Source organism: Plecotus auritus (genome assembly GCF_963455305.1).
Source record: "Plecotus auritus genome assembly, chromosome: 1".
Taxonomy (NCBI): domain Eukaryota; kingdom Metazoa; phylum Chordata; class Mammalia; order Chiroptera; family Vespertilionidae; genus Plecotus; species Plecotus auritus.
The window spans coordinates 58,503,186-58,525,742 of record NC_137770.1 but is presented as its reverse complement, the minus strand read 5'-3'; the positions used below and the strand labels follow the sequence as shown (position 1 = coordinate 58,525,742).

Below are 22,557 nucleotides of genomic sequence, written 5' to 3'. Positions count from 1 at the left end.
TTAAAACTGCAAACTGCTGGTCAAATAGCACATTGTTTATAATCTACTTTACTTTTGAAAGGGTGGGTAGAACTGTATGACTTAGGAAATGAAGGCTCCTCACCCTCTCCTATCATCACTGTTACAGCATACTATATAACCCTTCAGATGTTTCCTATACTGCCATACATGCACACAGACCACTGTGGTCAACATCTGTCCTGTTTTAAAAATATCCTCACTTGCCCTAACCAGTTTGGCTCAATGGATAGAGCATCGGCCTGTGGACTGAAGGGTCCCAGGTTCAATTCCGGGCAAGGGCATGTACCTTGGTTGCGGGCACATCCCCAGTGGGGGGTGTGCAGGAGGCAGCTGATTGATGTTTCTCTCTCATCGATGTTTCTAACTATCTCTCTCCCTTCCTCTCTGTAAAAAAATCAATAAAATATATTTTTAAAAAAATTTTAAAAATATATCCTCACTTGCTATATTTATTGATTTTAGAGAGAGAGGAAGGGAGAGGGAGAAACATTGATGTAAGAGTGAAACATTGATTGGTTGCCTCCTGTATGTGCCCTGACTGGGGGTTGAACCCACAACCCAGATATGTGTTCCAACTGGGACTTGAACCTGAAACCCTTTTGGTGTATGTGATGATGCTCCAACAGAGCCATCTGGCTGAGGCAACATCTATTTTTATTTGATACCTATACTGCACTGTACCAGTTAAATATTTTAATATCACCCCTCTAATTGTGTGTATGAGTATGTGTGTGTATTGCTATGTACAATACATACATGTATGTAATATACATGTTGATATCCACATACATAAATATTCAGGTTTTTTTAAAATAAAAATGGTCTATGATATGTATTATTCTCCAGCTTGATTTTTCTTCAATTTTCCCTTTTAACCTAAAATATATTCAGTTTAGCGTTAAAAGCCAGAACATTTACCTCTACCTCTTTCTCTTTAATATCTATACAACAAACATGTCAAACTCAAAGGCTAACAAGGGCCAAATAAACAAGGTTTAAGTTTATGTGGAACGCAAAAAAACAAAAGCTTCCATTTTCATAGAAATGTAGGTCATTTCGTAGAGACATGCTTGAATAATAAGGGCTGAAATAAATGAGTAATCGTTAACATAAAATAATAGAACATTTTAATAAAAATTAGTAATTTTTCTTGAACATTAACTTACCAGACACTGAATACCTGCACAAATTAATAAACATAATGCAAATAAACCTATTTTTCTTGTTCTCCGAAAGCAAAATATTTCCTGTTGCGCACACCAAACAAGTCAGTCCAAGACTAATGATGTGGCCATCGGCTGCTAAAATATTTGTTGCTAGTATTAGTGGAGAGAAATGGTGTGCCTGCGCATAAGGTGCATAAGGGAAATGAATGCAACACAATTATAGGCATCAGTCATTAGCGAACGTTGTAGTTCCTTATTAAAAATTATGTATAACAGGATATTATAAAAATTAAGTTACAAAATTTTTATTAAAACGTTTCTTACATACTGTTATATTGGCTGGGCCGCAAAAATATTTGTTGTGGGCCGCATGCAGCCCATTTGGCCTGCTTGCCGAACATCTTTTGAAAGAGATCTAGGACAGGGAACTCTAACACCAAAATGCTCTACACTTTAATAGAGCAACGAGAGGAGAGAAACGTAAGGCTGTGTAATGTTGAACAGACCTTCCCATCTGTGTCTAGCCTTTCTTTGTGACAGGGAGAGCTCAGTGAGTGTTAACTCAATAAGCTCTATTTTCTACTGGTGAGTGTGTTTGAAACTCCTTTGCCCAAGAGTAACTCTTGCCCTGAACTTGGCAGGATGTCAGGACGTAGAAAAGGGGATAAAGTAGAGGGAAACATGGTAAGATGAGATTGCTGTTTATAATACAGGAAAGTTTACCTAAAATTATAAAATGGTTAATTTTTTAGAACATTTTAAAAATGAAAAATTAATAACACAATGTAAATTATGCTAACAACTTGTACTGTATTGGTTTGTGAAAGAATAATTGGTTAGAGACCATAAAGAATGCTGGAAGTTTTTGAATAGAGCCATTCATTCTAAGCAGCAACCTAATCCTTTATGTCTCTGGAAGGCTCTAATATTAAATTAAACAAGGCTCAATATTAAATAACCCATGATTTCCTATACTTTAAATATCTGAAAAGTAAAAAGTATTTGAGAAACCTAGCACCATAAATTCTTTCTAATATGTAACAATTTTCAAAAAAATGTTATTTTAATGAACCTAAAAATACAGAGAACATAATGGACAGAAACATGCTTACCATTTGTTCATATTTAATGGCATCCTTCTCAGCAATCTGAGCTGCCCTTTCTTTATTCATGTAAGCTGCTTTTAATTTCTTCTCTAATTCTCTGAGCTCAATACTGTTTTTAAAAAAAACAAACAGAAATTTAAATTTGAGGACGATTACCATAAACATAACCTATATCTGAAATTTAAAACAATTTTTATCTAAATGTGTAAAATATATTTACATTACAGCAGGTCCTTGGGTTACGTTGGAGATCCGTTCCTACAGCGCGACATAACGCAATTTTCACCGTTAATTTGGAACCCACCTACATAAGCACCTATGTCACTCACGTGGAGCACATACACAGCAGTAATGAAGTGAAACAGTAAAAAAAATTTAAAGATAACAATTCCTGACCTTTACTTGTGGCAAATAAATAATAAAAAACATAAAGCACATATGTACATATGTCGAAATGACAAACTTTTTTTTTTAATAAATGGGAGATGGTGACGTAACCACAAAACAACATACGCGGAGTCCAGCGTAACCGAGGACTGCCTGTATTATTTAAATACTACAGGCCCAATGCACAAAATTCGTGCAAGGGCATTGGCCCCTGGCCACTGCCACTGCGGCCAGGGCCTCTGCTGCCTCTGACTCAGCCCCCGCCCACTGCAGTTTTGTCCGGAAGGATGTCCGATCTAATTAGCATATTACGCTTTTATTATTATAGATTTTGAAAAAATACTGTTCCCCTTCATACAAAGAAAAATCATAATGTATGTGAAATGGGACACTATAATTAATTTTATACACAAAACAACCTTTTATTTTCAATAATCATCACTAAAAATCTTTTTGCCAGCACCTGGCTTAGAGAAGGTGCTTTGTCAAAATTGGTTAAAATTTCTGTCCAGCTACTAATACTAAAAGAATAACTACAGTAGAGGGGTTTAAAACTAAGCAAGTTATTTAAATTTTGTTCCTTGGTTTTGCTCTATGTACTAGTAAAAGGGGTAATGGGAATTAAATTAATGTGTACAAAGAGCTTAGAAAAGTACCTGTTACACAGTAAACATTCTATAAACAGTAATTATTTTTTATAGTGATTATGAAAAGGGAGTGACAATTGGAAAGTTTGCTTCACCTCTCTGGGCTTTTCTTATTTGTTAAAAAATGGAAACTGGCCTCAGATAATCTGAATTATTTTGAATGCATCATTTTCTTAACCTTAGTGAAAGCAGTATGCCATACAAAAATTTTTATGTTAATGTTCCAGTCATAATTCTGAATATGACAGGACTAGAGGCCCAGTGCACAAATTCATGCACGGGTGAGGTCCGGCCGGCCCGGCCCCAATTGGGGCAGATCGGGGCTGGGCCTGTTGGGAAGAGGAGACAGTGGGAGGTTGGCCGTAGGCCTGCCCTGATCGGGGCCAATTAGGGCTGGGCTGGCTGGGGGAAGGGGCCGTGAGCAATTGGCCAGCAGGCCCTGCCCCCAATTTGGGTGGGGGACCAGTTGGGGGTGGAGCTGGCCATGGGGATGGGCTGTGGGCCAGCCAGCCCCACCTCCGAATAGAGTGGGCCGATCGGGAGTCAGCATCCAGGGGAGGGGCCGTGAGAGGTTGGCTGGCCAGCCCCACCCGATTAGTGGGGGGGGGACACAATCGGGGTGGAGCTGGCTGGGGGGAGGGGCCACTGGCCGATCAGGGTGGTGGGAGCTGATTGGGGTTGGGGCCAGCCCAGAATGCTCATATTTGGGGTTGTAGGCAGTGGGGTGATCGGGGACCAGTGGCCTGGGGGAGAGTCCATGGGTGGTTGGCCAGCCGGCCCCATCTGTGATCGGAGTGGGGTAACTGATTGGGGGCAGAGCTGGCTGGGGGGAGGGGCTGCCGACTGATCGGGGTGGTGGGGGCCCATCTGGGGTGGAGCCAGATGGGGGGAGGTGCCACAAGTGGTTGGCTGTCCCTGCCCTGATCTGGGTGGGTGGGGCCGATCTGGGGTGGGACCAGGCAGGGGGAAGGGCAGCGGAGGGGTTGGCTGGCTGCCCTGCCTCGATCGGCCGGTTCGCTGACCACAGTGGGCGTCATGGCAACCGGTCAGTCTGGTCATTACGGTGTTCCGGTCGCTGGCTTTTTATATATATAGATATGAGAATTCTGAGTTGGAAGGGTTCTTAGATGTCACCTAGATGTACTTCTTAATACTTACAAGTACCCCATACCTACAAAGAGATAATCAAAGAGGTAAGGGAAGAAAGATATTCCTGATGTTATGGTGTGTCCTCTTGCCCTTACTGCTAGAGGTGCAAATGTATACAACACTAGATTGCTCTTCTTTCATAAAAATAATATTATAAATTAGGATTACGTTTCTAGGTTAGTCTATGTATTTTACTCTCCTAAGAGGCTGATATACACTTGCAAGGTGGTTGTTTTTTTAGTTGGACATTGGCTGTGAACCAGTGTACAAACCCGATCACAATTCATAATTGCCTCTACAAAAAAAAAAAAAAAAGTGCATCAAATTCCAAACAGCAAATGTACAAATAAATGACCTTCACCTGAAGGACAAGTGCACACATTTCCATTGTATACCTAGGAGTGAAATTTATAAGTTACAGGGTAGACTATATTCAAATTTAGTAGATAATGCTGGTTTTCCAATGATTTATACAATTTACACTCATTAACAGTACCTAAGTGCTCTCACTGCTACCCATCCTTAGTAACTTTTTAGTCTAGTCATTCTTTTACATTTTAACCACTCTTGTGAGTAGCTAATACATCACTGGGGTTTAAGTTATGCTTCCCTAGTACTAATGGAACTGAGACCTGTTCAATATGTTGTAATTTATATATCTTCTGTGGAGTTCTTATTCAATTTTTGTCCTTTTTTATACTGGATTGTCTACTTATTACTGTTGCTTAAAAGTTCTTTATATATTATGGATATAAGTCTCTTGTTGGTTATATACATTGTAATTATCTCCTTCCAGTCTGTGGTTATTCTCATAGTGGTTTCTTTGGATGAAGAGATGTATTCTAATTCACCAATTATTTTCTTCATTGTTAATGACTTTTGTGTCATGTTTTAAGAAATGCGGCTCACCACACAAAGATATCCTATGTAATCCTATATAATAAAACCCTAATATGCAAATCAACCGACTGGCAAAACAACCGGTTGCTATGACATGCAATGACCACCAGGGGGCAGACACTCAACACAGGAGTTGCCCCCTGGTGGTCAGTGCTGCTCAGACAAAAGCCGGGCTCACGGCTGGCAAGTGCAGTGGCAGTGGCAGAAGCCTCTCCCACCTCCGTGGCAGCGCTAAGGATGTCCAACCAACATCAGTTAGACATCCCCCAAGGGCTCCTGGACTGTGAGAGGGTGCAGGCCAGGCTGAGGGCCCCCTGAGTGCACAAATTTCATGCACCAGGCCTCTAGTTTTCTTATATTAGTCTCTCAATGCTCTGTCATTTCACCATTCACTTTTAGACTACAATTCTTCAGGGAATGCTTCTTGTGTGTGTTGTGAGGGAGAAACCAAGTTCATTTTCTTCCATGCGGATATACAATTGATCCAGTACCATTTTATAAAAATGTCTTTAATGCTCTCCAGTGTCAGTTTTTTCATAAAGTAAGTGTACATACATGCATGGATCTGCTTTTGGATTTTTCTATCCCATCCTTCTTCAGCAGGGATTCCATAAGAGAATTAGGCCTCACAGAAAATGTACTGATTTGTGTTTTTAATTTTCTCAAAGATGGCATATAGCTGGCATTATTTTAGATCCATAGGAGTTAATTCATTACATATAATGAATGCCTTAGGTCATTATGGCCTAAATTTTCTGGTTGAGAAGAGGTGCTCCATTCTATTCCATTGATCCATTTGTTTATCCTGTGCTAATGCCACAATATCTTAATTATTGTAGCTTTAAAATAAGTACTCATATCCTGGAGAATTCCCCAATTCTGATCTTGAAGATCATCTTAGGAGTCTGCCAGTCAAGATGGCAGAGTAGATAAACACGGTGCTCACCTTCTCCCATGGTATCAAAATTACAGCTAAATTATAGAACAACCATAATTGAGAACCACCAGAAGGCTAGCTGAACAGAATTCCTATAACTAAGGATATAAAGAAGAAGCCATGTCAAGACTGGTAGGAAGGGTGGAGACATGGAAAAGGGCAGGACCCAAGCACACAGTGAGGTGATTAAGAATTGGGAGGGCCTGGCTGGTGTGGCTCAGTGGTTGAGCATCAACCTATAAACCAGGAGGTCACGGTTCAATTCCCAGTCAGGGCACATGCCCGGGTTGCAGGCTCGATCCTCAGTAGAAGCATGCAGGAGGCAGCTAATTGATATTTCTCTTTCATTATGTTTCTATCTCTCTCTCTCCCCCGCTTCCCTTCTAAAATCATTAAAAACGTATTTTTAAAAAAGAAAGAACCACCTAGAAATAAATTTACCCAAGGAGGTAAAATACCTGTGCTCAGGAAACTATAAGATACTAAATAATTAAAGAAGACACAAATAAATGGAAGGACATACTGTGCTCATGGATAGTAAGAATTAACATTAAAATGTCCATACTACCCAAAGCAATCTACAGATTCAATGCAATCCCCACCAAAATATCAATGGCATTTTCCATAGAACTAGAACAAATAATCCAAAATGTATATGGAACTGCAAAAGACACCAAATATCTAAATCACATTGAGAAAGGAGCAACATTGGAGGTATCAAGCTACTTGAAATCAGACTATACTACAAGGCTACAATAATTAAAATAGCATGGTACTAGCATAAAGACAGATGCCTAGATCAATGGAACAGAATATACAGAGAGCCCTGAAATAAACCCACACCTACGTAATGAATTAATCTATGACTAAGAAGCAAGTATATTCAATGGGTAAAGACAGTTTCTTCAATAAGTAGTGCTGAAAACTGGGCAGATATGTGCAAAAAAAAAGAAACGATAACTTTTTACACCATATACAAGAATAAACTCAAAATGGATTAAAGACTTAAATGTAAGACCCAAAACCATAAAACTCTTAGAAGAAAACATAAGCAGTAAAGTTTCTGACATCACTCTTAGCAATATTTTTTTGGACATATCTCCCTGGGAAAGGAAAACAAACAAACAAAAATAAACAAATGGGACATCAACTAAAAAGTTTTTGCACAGCAAAGAGAACCATCAACAACATGAAAAGGCAGCCTACTGAATGGGAGAAGATTTTCTCCAATGATACACCTGATAAGCAGTTAAAATCCAAAATAATTATGTAACTCATACAACTTAATATAAAGTAATTTGATTAAAAATGGGCAGAGAACCTGAATTGACATTTCTCCAAAGAGGACATACAGATGGCCACCAGACATAAAAAAGTGCTCAACATCACTAATCATCAGGAAAATGCAAGTTAAAACCAAAATGCAATCACCTCACACCTGTCAGAATGGCTATCACCAATAAATCAACAAACAACACTGGTGAGGATGTAGAAAAAAGGAAACCCTGTGCACTGTTGGCAGAATTAAAAATTGATGCAGCCACCCTGGTTGGTGTGGCTCAGTTGCTTTGGCGTTGTTCCAGGCACCAAAGTGTTGTCGGTTTGATTCCTGGACAGGGCACATGCCCAGGTAGCAGGCTTGATCCCTGATGGAGGAATGCAGGAAGCAGCCGATCAGTGTCTGTCTCTCTCACATTGATGTTTCTCTCGCTAAAAAAATCAATAAAAACCTTTAAAAAAATACAGCCACTATGGAAACAAATATGGAGGTTCTTCAAAAAGTTAAAAATTGAACTACCATAATACTCAGCAATTCCACTGATGAGTATTTATCTGAAGAAATCTAAAACACTGGTTTGAAAAGAGGTATGCACCCCTGTGTTCATTTCAGTATTATTTACAATAGTTAAGCTATGGAAGCAACCTATTTGTCCCTCGATAGATGAATGGATAAAGAACATGTGGTACATAGAGACAATGATCTATTACTCAGCCACAAAATGAAATAAGTCAGAAAAAGACAAATACCATGATTTTACTTATATGTGGTATCTACAAAACAAAATAAATCAACAAACAAAACAGAAACAAAGTCAGATACAGAAAACAAACTGATTGGTTGCCAGATGGAGGGGGAGGGTTTGGGTGGGTGGTAAAACTGGTCAAGGGCTTAAGAAGTACAAATTGTCAGTTATAAAAAGTCACGGGGATATAAAGTACAGCATAAGGGATATAGTACTAAACTTATCAGGGTGATCACTTCATAAATTATATAAATGTCTAATCACTATGATGTACATGTGAAACTAATATAATCTATATATATAAAAGCCTAAGCGACCGTTACGACCAGTCAACTGATCGCTATGACGTGCACTGGCCACCAGAGGGCAGATGCCCAACTCAGGAGCTGCCCCCTGGTGGTCACTGTGCTCCCACAGCCAACTTCCCACGGCCGGCCAACCTCCCGCAGTCCCTCCCCCTGGCCAGCCGGGTGGTCAACGTGCTCCCACAGCCAACTTCCTGCAGCCAGACAATCTCCCACAGTCCCTTCCCCCAGAGTGGGTGAGATGGCCCCAATCTGCCCCGATCACCGGCCAGGCCGAGGGACCCCACCCATGCATGAATTCGTGCACTGGGCCTCTAGTATATCAACTATAATTGAAAAATAAAATAAAAATTTTTATAGTTTTGTCTGAGTTTTTGTTTTGTTTTTTGCTTAATTCCTTAACCTTTTTCGCCCAGCCCCCTCAAGCCCCATCTCCTTCTTTTAAAAGGTGAAATTTTTTTTTTAAAAAAAAGGATTTTCTTGGCCACTTTAACTCCATGTATTTACTTCCTATCTCAATTTTGTTATAATTTATTATACTTCTAACTCTTTACATATATTAAATTCTAAAAGACACAAGTGATTTACACTTTCAAATTTCATTTAGATTTACCTTCCTGAAATTCTGAAATTAATGTTGGGTTCATCTCCATTCTTCTACCTGAAGAATTTATAGTATTTCCTTCAATGCAGGGTTACTGTGATCAATTCTTCTGAAATTATTATTTTTTATTCATATCACAGACTTAATTTTAATAACCAACATACTGATGATGAGTGTGGAATATAACTGTATTGGCATCAGCAAGGAACAGGTTATACATTTAATAAGGGAAGACTATATATTTTCTTTGAGCTTGTTTTTCACTGAAGTGAAATACAAATTATGTATGAGGTATTGCTTTTGCTTTCATAAACACATTTGTTTTCTATGTAATAAATATATTGTTGCTAATTATGAGATAATTATAAGTTGTATAATTAATTATGTCATACAATTAATGAATGAATTTAATAATCATTCTAAATATAAGTAATAATTCTGTAATTAATTATAATTATTCAGGAAAAACCAAGATGGCGGCATAAGGTATACACCTGTACGTGCTGCCTCTCACAACCACACCAAAACTACAACTAAAAGACAAAACGACTATCACCCAGAACCACGGGAAAGCTGGCAGAGTAGAAGTTCTACAACTAGAAGGAAAGAAAGCAGCTCATTGAGACCGGGTAGGAGGTGCAGAGGCTCAGAAAAGCAGAGGTACAGAGGTGCGCGCGAATCGGGCTGGCAACTGGGTGCACTGTTTTTTCCAATTGGAAGGGAGATACAAGCTCCCAACTGCTCTGAACTCCAGTTTCCGGTGAAACTCTGGGGACCCAGACTCATTCGGGGAGAAGCTGGACTGTCTGGCATCAGGTCGGAAAGTGAGGGTGGCTTTCTCGCAGAGGTGCGCGCAGGAATCATTGTTTACTGTGCTGGGGCATGGGATGCGGAGACGCAGAGACGGCTGACTGGCAGCCATCGCTGTTTGCCACGCCCTAGGAATTCCCTGAGACCCTGCCCCACCCAATTTACAAACCCGCCCAAGCTGTGTGCAGAGGCTTTGCATATGAATGGCCTGCCCTTTTGCAGCTTAACCTAACAAATTGCAGCTGGGTCAGACAGCTCCAAAACTTCCAAACCCCAAACAAAGAGGAGAAATCTGCAGATCTCCCTGTAGCTCCTGCTAGGTGGCCTCAGACAGTAGCTGACTTGCACCTCCTTGGAGATCCAGGAACCAGTGTACCTAGAGGTCAGTGTGAGACGACACCAGATTTCAACTCCTCACATACATAACTGACACACACAAGAGGCAGACTCAGTGAGCACCAAAGCCCCACTGAAGGAAGTCCTGCCCCATAAGGGTGTCTCCAGCACAGCAGTTCTTCCATTATAGACACAGCTGATCCTCACAGCCAATTGGCCTGGAGGTCACTTCCTCCCAGTGTACCAACAGCTATCAAGGCATAACTACAACAAGACTGTGCACCCAGCCCACAAAGGGGTGCACCAAGAGTGTCCACCTCAGGTGATTGGGGAGGCTGAGCCACTGGGCCCTACAGGTCACCTACCACACAAAGCCACTCCATCAACACAGGGAAGCAACCAAAATGCGGAGACAAAGAAACATGTCACAAATGAAAGAAATGGAGGGAAGCAAACTACTGGATATAGAGTTCAAAACCAGTTATAAGGTTATTCAAGAATCTTCTAGAAACTGCTGAGAAACTTAGTGAGACCTCTGAGAAACTTAGTGAGACCTTCAAGGATCTTAATGAGAATGCCAAAAAATGGAAAAGGACCAGTCAGAAATTAAGCATACACTGTCTGAAATAAAGAATAATATACAGAAATCCAACAGTAGACTAGAGGATCCCAAGAATCAAACTAAAGATTTGAAACATGAGGAAGCAAAAAACACCCAACCAGAAAAACAAAAAGAAAAAAAGAATCCAAAAATATGAAGATAGTGTAAGGAGCCTCTGGAACAACTTCAAGCATACCAACATCCGAATTATGGGGGTGCCAGAAGAAGAGAGAGAGCAAGATATTGAAAACCTATTAAAAGAAATGACAGAAAACTTCCCCCACCTGGTGAAGTAAATAGACTTACAAGTCCAGGAAGTGCACAGAACCCCAAACAAGAGGAATCCAAAGAGGACCACACCAAGACACATCATAATTAAAATGCCAAGGGCAAAAGACAAAGAGAGAATCTTGAAAGCAGCAAGAGAAAAACAGTTACCTACAAGGGAGTACCCATATGACTGTCAGCTGATTTCTCAACAGAAACTATGCAGGCCAGACGGGAGTGGCAAGAAATATTCAAAGTGATGAATAGCAAGAATCTACAACCAAAATTACTCTACCCAGCAAAGCTATCATTTAGAATGGAAGGTCAGATAAAGAGCTTCACAGACAAGAAAAAGCTAAAGGAGTTCATCACCACCAAACCAGGATTATAAGAAATGCTGAAGGGTATTCCTTAAGAAGAGGAAAAAGAAGAAAAAGGTAAAGATAAAAATTATGAACAACAAAGTGACAACAAATACATATCTATCAACAAGTGAATCTAAAAATCAAGTCAATAAAAAATCTGATGAACAGAATAAACTGGTGAATATAATAGAATCAGGTGCATGGAAAAGGAATGGACTGACAATTCTTGGGGGGAAGGGGTGCGGGAAGAGACTGGACAAAAATCTTACACCTATGGATGAGGACAGTGGCGGGGGGTAAGGGCATGGGGTAGGGGGGGAGAATCAGGTGGAGGGGATCTATGGGGGGAAAAAAGAGGAACATCTGTATAATCTGAACAATAAAGATTTTAAAAATATTTTCACATAAAAAAATTATAATTATTCATTAAATTGTACTATACTTAATATAAGCTTTCTAAAAATGGGTATTGAGTTTCCCAACTCCACTTAAAAACAATGATAAAATAAATTGTCTTATAAATATTTTCTTGGATAAAAAAAATGTGTTCAAAATCAAGTAAAAGTCTCGTGACTTCTGAACTTATTTTCTAAATAAATTTCAATCATTTTTAAAAATTTACCCTGAGTTTAAAAATTTAATTTTTTTTTTAATGTAAGCAGCTGAATCTCAATATAGGTAGTTTGGGTTACTTTGGATACATTTTAAGTACCACTGCAAACATTTTCTTAGACTTGCCAGTTTGCAAGTGAACATACTCATTAGGAAAATGGTCTATTTCTGCATGTCAGTCAAAATTTTACCATGGCTTATACACAAAATAAGACATTCTTAGCAGTTTTGCATTGCTGAGAGGCAGCATACTCTATTTGAAAGAATGCTCAACTGAATTACTTTTGCCTTAAATCAGAAGAAATTTTTCACAAGGTATAGAATTTTAGATGGGCTATTATTTTCTTTCATCTCTTTAAATCCACTATCTTCTAGTTTCTACTGTTGCTGCTAAAAATTCAGTCATACTTTTTATTGTTGCTCCTTTGAAATCTTTCTTGTGTGGCTACTTTTGTTATTTTTATTATTTTCTCTACTGTTGGATTTCAGAAGTTTGACTATGATGAATATGAGTGTAGTTTTCATTATATACTACAGGGCTGGTGCACGAAATTTGTGCATGGGTAGGGTCCCTAGGCCTGGCTGGCAATCAGGGCCAATCTGTGGGGCGACTGGTGGGGTGATCAGGGGGCCCCCGCTCGCCCCTGCCTTGGCTGGCCTGGCACCGCCCGCTCCCCGGCCCCGCCCCCCACCCCCCGCTGGTCGGGGCCGGCGGGCTGGGGGCAGCTCCTACGTTGAACATCTGTCCCCTGATGGTCAGTGTGCATCATAGCAACTAGTCATTCCACTGGTTGTTCTGCTGTTCGGTGGATTTGCATAATAGGTTTTTATATAGATAGATTGCATTTTAACCTGTGGCTTTATGTCTTTTATCATTTTTTGAAATCCTTGGCCAGTACCTCTCCAAATATTGTTCTACATCTTCCTCTTTCATGTCTCCTACCAGGACTAAAATTATACATCTGTTAGAACTTTTCACTATATCCCATATCTCTTTGAAGTTCTCCAGTATATTTTTCTATCGTTTTTCTCCCTGTGCTTTATATTCTAGATATTTTTCACTAACCTGCTAATACTTTATCTCTTCATCTGTTTCAATCAAATAACATCTAATTGAATTCTTATTATTGAAGTAAAACATACACTAAAGTACACAAATCTGAAGCATACAACTTGTAGAATGATGTCAAACACCTGGCCATCTGCTTATTAGTTAAGCTCTGCTTCACATAACTCTCACCCATAGTTTTGGAATCAGCAGGTTACAAACTCCCAACTCACCATTCTGGTTTCCCTCCTCTCCAGATCTCACTGTTATGCTTTCTCCAGACAGTCTCTTCTCAGAGGGAGCATTTATCTGCATCACCTAGTCTACAACTGCTAGAAGTGGGAAGCTCCTCTCTTTAAACCTTGTATCAGTGAATTAGACATGTCACATAATAGAAAACCATGAGTGATAGCTTACGATGATTTGAGAATTAAGGTCCAAAAAGATAGTTGGAGACTAGAACAATATGAAGACATTAGCAGTAATTATAAATCATTTTTTAATAATTAATAACCCCTTAGAGAATTTAAAAGTTGTGGCCCTATAAAAATATACATGGATTTATTTGCCAAACATATAATTTTAATGAGGCTCAAAACCCCTGAAACTCATTCATGGGTCCTATCATATTCTACAGAAACCCTCTCAGTTAAGATAAAACGCAACAACTATCAAAGTACATTTCCAATATATTCAACTATTTAAGTACATGGGCATTTAGTTAGCCCTGAGTTTTAATCAAAAGGGTGACATGGATACCCCTAAAAAGCAACTCCATCTTAGACAAGAAACATATTCTAGAACAGTGGTCAGCAAACCGCGGCTCGCGAGCCACATGCGGCTCTTTGGCCCCTTGAGTGTGGCTCTTCCACAAAATACTGCGGCCTGGTCTAGTCTATTTTGAAGAAGTGGCATTAGAAGAAGTTTAAGTTTAAAAAATTTGGCTCTCAAAAGAAATTTCAATCGTTGTACTGTTGATATTTGGCTCTGTTGACTAATGAATTTGCCGACCACTGTTCTAGAACAATGTGGTTAACAATCCCACTATTAGGGGTACTACCCAGGACCCTGAGAAAGTGCAATGATACCAAGAAAGAAATTGTGGTAGCAATATTTTGTTAAGAAACACCAATAATCTAAATTAGATTTACAGAAGAGAACCTAGAAAGTGAACAACTGAAGGAATGAAGGATACCTAACTTACAGAAGAAAATGGTGGATTCATAAATATAAAAGGATGTCCTCAAGAAAAACTAATTTTCCCCTCATCAGATAGCAAAACCGAGATAAGCACATGAAAGTTACAGGGAAATCAATTTTGAGACAGCAAGGGGAAAAGGTTCAAAGTTAGGGCTGAATGAAAAAGAAAGTTCCTATCACAGTCACTAGAGGTGTTGATCACAAATGACCAACCGCTTTCCAGATATACTGTAAGAAGTTTATGTAGGAGTCTAAAATTAAATGAAGTATCACCCAAAGTTCTCTTAAGAATAAGATTCCATGAGTCTTTTTTTTTTTTATAATAGGTCATTTAAAAAATTATGTTTAGAGGGAATTGATTTCTTTTTCCCACCTTAAATATTAACACTTTACTTCTAGGAATACAGCTTCTTTTCTCAAATGAATATATATAGGATATAAAGCAGTAAGTATTTCCAGGCAAAATGTTAACTAAGTGCAATGATATAAAGAAGTAAATTTCACTCTCGGGTACTTAGTATTACATACAAGTTTACAGAGAAAGACTAACTGCATGAAATTTATAGAAACCAAGATACCTGTTTTCTTTTACTTGTTGCCTTATCTTTTCATCCTTCAGACTTTCGTGTTTTAGTTTTGCCAGTTCCACAGCCAATTTTTCTTCTTGTTCAAGCTGGAGTTCCCTCAATCTTTTGTTTTCTTCTGCCTGAATAAGAACAAAACAAAACAAAGCACATAACTTTAGTTATTTATCTTCCAGAATCACATTTTTTTCATGAAGGTTGAATTTACTTGTTTATAACAGAAAACTGCAAGTGCCTTCAGAGCCAACCTCCCGCGGTTCCTCCTCAGCTGACAGCACCTGAGGCGGTGCCGTGGATTGAAGGGCGCATGCGGAGTGAGCGGGGTCCCTCTGGCAGATGGGGTCTGTCAGCCTGGCCTGTAGGGATCGGGCCAAAACCAACAGTCAAACAACCCCCAAGGGGGTCTTGGAGTGCGAGAGGACACTCTACAAAGTTGCTGTCGCTTGGCAGCTTCTGCATTGAGCGTCTGCCCCCTGGTGGTCAGTGCACGTCATAGCTACCGGCCAGTTGGCTGGTCACTTAGCCTTTTATATATATCGATAGGACTACAAATTAAAGACAACAAAGAGGAAGTAAACAGATAAATTCAGAATGTGGGATATCGTATACAACAACTGGCCTAGTTAATAACAATTGAGAAACATGAAGTTAAAAAAATTAAAGAGCCCTGGTTAGAGCATCAGCCCACACACCAAAGGGTCACAAGTTTGATTCCAAGTCAAAGACAAGTACCTGGATTGCAGGTTTGGTCCCCACCCTGGTCAGAGTGTGCTGGAGGCTACATGTCATGTCTCTGTCTGTCTTCCTTCTTCCCTCCCACTCTCTCTTAAAAAGCCAATGGAAAAAATATCTTCCAGTGAGAATTAACCAACAATAAAAAATTAAGGATGATGGAAGCGCTGTCTTAGATTAAGAGGGATCTAACAAACAGCCAAATATACTGCATGAACCTTGTTTAGACCCTGATTAAAACAAATCAACTGAAAAAGCAGATTCCTGACATAATCACAGAAATGAGCTTATGAAATGATACCTAGAAGTTATTGATAATTCTATTGGGTGAGACAGTGGCATTATGTAAGAAAATATTTTATAAGATGCCTACTGATAGTTGATAGGATATTTGGGATCATCATTAAAGAAAAATAAGAATAAAAGGAATAAGAAAAAAAGCTAAACCCAGAGATCTTGCTCAGGGTTAAAAAAAAAATCATGTCTAAGTTTCTGGAATTTGGAACTTAGAGAGATGGTTACTACTTTTAATTTAAAAAAAAACAAAAGCTTGCTTTTGCCACGTCCCATAATGTCCTACAAAATGTTGAACATAAAACAGGCACTCAGAAAACACTGAAATATCAGGATACTTTTTTCACATTTATGAAAACTCATTTCTTTTCTTATTGGCTTCCCTTTTTCTACCACCCTCATCCCTTTAAACATTTAGAAATTTCCACTGAAAAATTATCTCTGTATTTTAGGAGATATAAATTGTACCCGAATTCTTCAAGGCAGTATTTAAAAATACAAGTAAATTCATACCTAATATGTAAGTGTTCATTTTCTGCCTCTTAATGTTTAATCTCAGTAAGTTCAAAAGGTATTAAATGTTTTTCTTTATAATGTTATGGAAGGTAACAGAATTGTACTTATGTGAACAAAACTGTGGATATTAGTAATTATGGATATCATATTTATGAAAAAAAGAAAAAAACACCTGAGTGCTAACTTTGTTCCAGGCACTATATCGCAAGGGCTTTGCATGTATTAACTCATCAATCATTAAAACAATCATACAAAGTAGGTACTATTATTATTCCCATTATATAAATGAGGCATAAAAATTAAAAGCAACCCACCCAAGGTTCCACAAGTAATATACAGGAGTCCTAGGATTCAAAGACACATATCATCTAGCTCCAAAAACCCAGCTCTGAACCAATACACTGGGCTGGCTTACATCGAGGCATCCTATGTCTGATGCTGTTGTCTATCTACTCAATTCCAGTATGAGTGGTTAGCTTTCACCATTTCCAAGGAGAAAATGAAGGGGAAAAATGATGTAAGAATGAATAATAACATTTACCTTTTGAATGGCCTCTTCCATATCCAACTCAAATTGTTCATCCTGTAATAACCTGAGGAATCTCTTGCGATCAGCTCGTTCATCATTTTCATTCCGCACAATTTGGTCTCTGATTTGAGTCTCTATCCTTTTTAGAGCCTTGATGTGCAACATTTTGTTGTAGTTTCTATCTACTAATTGCTGGTGCTTTTCATTGAAGCTCAAAGTTCTCCTTTTGGAAGCCTATAATACAAAAATAAAAAATATATAAAAGCATGCATATTTTGGTGTTGCAAAATCTAATTTTTAAAAATATATTTATGTAAGCCTCAGGAACAAATGATACAAAGATAGGTAACAGTAATAAAAAAAAAAAAATGGGGGCGGGGGCCTTTGGCTTCCTTCTTAAATTCAGAGAGATAATAAAAGTGTAAATGAGCTAGAAATCTATCAAAGAAGTAGGTACTATTATTCCCCACTTTATAGATGAGGTGTCAAAAGTAAAAGCAACTTTACAAGGTCCTTCAGTTAATAGCTGTACTAGTATTCAAAGACATGCAGCTGAGCTCTATACACCCAGCTCTTGACTGCTACGCAGGGAATTCTTCCTCTCCTCATCCTTCCCTTCCCCCCTCTCGACCTCGTCCCCTCCCCCAGTTTGGCCATAAAGTGCTGTTCTCATGCCCGTCAGGTGTCCCTAAAATAGATTTAATGGGTCAACCCACTGCTACTTATATGGGAAATAAGATTTTTACCGGGCAGATCTAATAGTGTGGCGAAAGTGCAAAATAAGCTGGAAGCTACCGCGCACCTGAACGCAAATGCAACTTTCCCACTAATTCTCAGGCTAGGCATTTCAAATCCTTTTTTAGAAGCAGGCAAGCTCTAAACTCCCGCTCAATCAACAAATACACAAGTCGTTTCGAGACCCTCCCACCGGCCCCACTGGCTCACCATCTTCGCGGACGAAAATCCCTGGCTTCAGGGAGCCACAATCCCCTACAGCAAACGCAAACACCCGCGGTGCTCTCTGGTGTTTACGTGGTTTCCCAGTAACGGCCCCAACCTGACCAAGGCGCGGCCTCCCATTGGACAAGGAAGACCCAATCCGCTGTGAGATTCTTGGGAGGCTGGCTCCTCCTATAGGCCTAAGGGAAGCCGGCGGGAAGTTCAGATCCTGTGTCCCGGGGCAGTCAGCCCCTTTGAGATCTGTTCGGGAGCTCAAGGTTTCCCTCAGCTGCTAAACTCTGGTGGGTTAGGGAGCCAAACTGAGGAAACTGTTCACATAGAAATGCACAAAATCCTCTCTCGTGCTTGAGGCTCACGTCATTTTCCACGCACTGACCATCTGTGCCCTCAGTGCCTATCCCGCCCGCCAGGGTTCTGACGGCCTCTGTCCTCAGCAGTGGGAGGCAGGGTCACGCCGCCCTTGCCGGGAAATTGTGAGGCGCTGGGAGTGGCTTCTCAGCCCCCACCCCCCACCCCCCACTTCACACACACACACACACACACACACACACACGCACGCACGCACGCACAAGGAAGCCGTTGATACATTTTGGGAATAAAATGTATATACCACATGGATATCATTCTGCTATGTAATACATGGTTCTGGTACCAATGAGAGAAAATAAAGATGATCACAGGAGGTAGGTCTGACTTATTTCATCAGCAGGTTAAATGAAAAGTCAATTTTAAATGAAAGAACTTAAGGACAAGAATGGGTCAGAGAAATTAGTCAAATATTGATTTTAGAGATGACAGTTTTAGACAAATATAAAATCTTAAAAAAAAAATTAAGGTAGTAGGTGCAAGCACCTGACTTAGTTTGTGTTGTCTAACTTGAAGTCCATCTGGTGTAGCACTATCTCTGCTTAAAGATTAATAACAAAAAAAAAAAAGACGTCCGGTTTCAGCGCCAAAATATAAAAAGCTTGGAAGTCATCGTCTTACTACCAGAAAAAGCTGAATAAACTAAACATTCATTCTTTTTCCTGGACTAATTATAGAACCAAGGTCGCAGGGCAGCCCACCACCCAGCAATCTGGAGAGAGGTAAAATCAAGGAGTCACTTCCAAGACCTAATTACCGGGAGCAGAAGCCACTGGAGCCATAAACTAGTAACAATTAAGTGGCAGTTTTGATGGAATGATAAAGGCTAAGTGTGGATTAGCGTCAGTGAAACCACGAGGGCCTCACACTTCCATGGGTTTCGCCTCCAGGAATCCCAGTGAAAAACCAAGGAAGATCTCCTCTGGGAGGAGGAGAGTCATTGTGAAATATGTCCAGAACCTTCTCGGTAATAAAGGCCTACTCTCCAGAGGAAACTATTTACCACAGCCTTATCCCACCTGGGACACGCCTCCAGCCTCCCTGTCTCACCTAAGGGGACAGAAAGAAGCTACGAAACACCTGTGAAGGCCACAGCCCTACAAATAGAGATTTAATCATAAAATTGTAAAAGCTTTCCCTTTTCCACGCTTTACCACCACACCCACGGTGCTCCCGTGTAGTAACCGTGGAGTACAGCTGGGAGTGCTGCAAAACACACACGAGCTAACGAGAAATTCTGAGGGAAACCCACGGACAGCAGGAGACAAAAACAAAACACAACAGCCTGTAATTACTGGAACCGAGAGTCTAGGTCAGTGGTCGGCAAACTCATTCGTCAACAGAGCGGCAAACCACTGCACTAGAGGAATCTGAAGCCTGTGGCACCTACAGATACAGCAAACATTAAACGCAGCCCAACCTCTAGCAATGTTATAAAAAATCACACCTCACTAAAGCCTTATTTACCTCAGTTCCTGTTACCTACTATACAGGTCCAGCTTTCAACAAGAAGACTACGAGGCGAAAGGCAGGTTGCTAAAAGGCAAGGAAAACCACAGTCTGAAAGACAAAGTAAGCATCAGAACTACACTCGGCTTTGACACAGATTTCTTGGTTATTAAACAAGAATTTAAAATAACCATGATTAATTTCTGCAGAGTGCTGATGGAAAATGTGGACAGCATGCAAGACCAGGTTGGTAATATAAGCAGAGAGATGGACACTCTAAGAAAGAACCCAAAAGAAATTCTAGGAATCAAAAACACTTAGCAAATGATGACTGCCTTTGATATAAGCCTATTAGTAGGCTGGATACCCCTGAGGAAAGAATCAGGGAGCTTGAAGATTTGTCAATAGAAACTTCCCAAACTGAAATGCAAAAAAGATTGACTGAAAAAAAGATAACTCCTATGGGCTTGGATACCTCATCTTAGATTCAAATTACTTTCCTACGTTAGAAGAGGACTTGTGTATGTATGGCGGGTGGGCATTGTCAATGTTTCTGTCTTTTGGGGGGCCTTCATTATTATAAACCTAGTTACCACAAAATTAAACTTGACTACAGGATGTGTACAGTGTAAAACATTTTGAAACCAGGATGCAACTGTCACGTGCATTTAATCCCATTAGTAACTTCCACAAGAACTCTACCAAAGACATGGCTTATGTACAGGTTGTCACGAAGCAGCCTCTAATTAAAACTGGCTGGCTAGACTGCCACCAGAAGCTTGTATTTGTTTTGGACACTGATGTATCCTAAGCATTTAATATAGTGCTAGGCACCCTGGCCAGTTCAATTCCGGTCAGGGCACATTGCCAGGTTGTGGGTTCCACCCCAGTCTGATTGATGTTTCTCTCTCTCTCTCTCTCTCTCTCTCTCTCTCTCTCTCTCTCTCTCTCAAACCAATAACATATTAAAAAAAAAAAAAAGATACCCTGGCCAGTGTTGCTCAGTGGATAGAGCATCGGCCTGTGCACCAAAGGGCAGATTCCCAGTCAAGAGCATGTACCTGGTTGCAGGCATGATCCCCTGCCCCGGTTAGGGGGTGTGCGGGAAGCAACCAATCTATGTGTCTCTCTCACACTGATGTCTCTCTGTCTCTCTCCTTCCCTCCTTCCCTTTCTCCCCACTGCTACTCTCGAAAAATAAATGGAAAAAAATATCCTCAGGTGAGGATTAACAAAAATAGATAGAGCCTGGCATATAACTGGTGCTAAATAAATATTTGCTAAATGAGCAAATGGTTGAAATTATATTACTGTTATGCACATAGGAGAAAACATTACCCAGAATTAACACTGAAAAAATATTGTTCTTCATCGGTTAAAGTTTTATTAATTTTATTTATATTTTCAAAGAGCAAACTTTTGTCTTTTTTTGTGTGTATTTTGTTTTTCTATTTTCAAGTCCATTGATATCTGCTCTTACCACCATTGTTTCCTTCTTTGCTTGCTTTGGGTTAAATTTGCTCTTTTTTTATACTTTCTTAGGGAAGGAGCTTAAATCTTTAAGATCATTCTTCTTTTGAAATACAAATGTATAATATAAATTTCCTTCTAAGCCCTGCTTTAGCCACCTTCCACAGATTTTGATATGTTGTGCTTCCTCCTTCATTCAACTCAAAATACCCAGAGATGTTTTTGACCCATGAATTACTTAGAAGTGTTTTGTAAACATTCCAGATATTTCCATCATCCAGATATCTTTTTGTTATTGATTTCTAGTTCAATTATAATATGGTCAGAGAACATACTCTGAATGACTTCAAATCTTTTGAATTGAGTTTTGTTTTATTGTGCAGAATATGATGTATCCTGGTGAGCGTTTCATGTGCACTGGAAAATAATGTGTATTCTGGTTCTGTTGGTGAGGTGTTCTGTAAACATCAACAAGGTCAAGTTGGTTGAGCATGCTGTTTAAGTTTCTGTATTCTTAAACTATTTCTATTTGCTTTATCAATAACTGAGAGAAGTGTTGAGGTCATTAAATATAATTGTGGATTTGCTCATTTTTCTTTTTAGTTCTATCTTTTTCGTTGCATGTGTCTTAAAGTTCTGTTAGGTGTATACACCTTAAAGATTATTACTGCATCCTGATAACATTTTTGACATTAATTTTGAAATGACTTCTTCATCCCTGGTAATCATCTTTGTTCTAAAGTTTATTTGATATTAATGTTACCACTCCAGATTTTTTTTAAACCTGTGCTTACGTGACACATTTTTCTTCATGCTTTTACTTTGAATCTTTGTGTCTAAAATGTCTTTCCATAGATAGCACATTTGGATATTGTTGGATGTTGCTTTTTTATTCAATCTGACATCTGTCTAATTGTTATACTTATGACATTTACATATTATTGATATGGATGCATTAAAATCTATAATTTTGCTAATTTTAAAATTTGTTATAACTGTTCTTTGTTTTCTGTCTTTTTTAATATTTATTGTGATTCCATTTTATTTTCACTATCAATTTATTACTTATACCTCATTATGTTTAGTAATGGCCCTAAGATTTAATATATGTATATTTAAATATTCAAATACTATAATTCTGTCTCATTTGTTGTGTATAAACCTTTCAACAG

At 39.3% G+C, this 22,557-nt stretch overlaps 1 protein-coding gene across 1 annotated transcript in view; it reads right to left on the bottom strand.

The window, feature by feature from the left end:
• Nucleotides 1-18,203, bottom strand: part of MNS1 (meiosis specific nuclear structural 1) — a 28,287-nt gene extending 10,084 nt beyond the window's left edge. Inside the window, exons 1-4 of the mRNA XM_080682619.1 lie at nt 18,086-18,203; nt 17,153-17,374; nt 15,064-15,191; nt 2,300-2,402 (exon numbers count right to left, since the gene is read on the bottom strand). Of these exons, the coding sequence (XP_080538745.1) occupies nt 2,300-2,402; nt 15,064-15,191; nt 17,153-17,374; nt 18,086-18,088 (456 nt within the window). The 5' untranslated portion in view covers nt 18,089-18,203. The remainder of the gene's footprint in view (nt 1-2,299; nt 2,403-15,063; nt 15,192-17,152; nt 17,375-18,085) is intronic.
• Between the last annotated feature and the right edge of the window lie 4,354 nt (nt 18,204-22,557).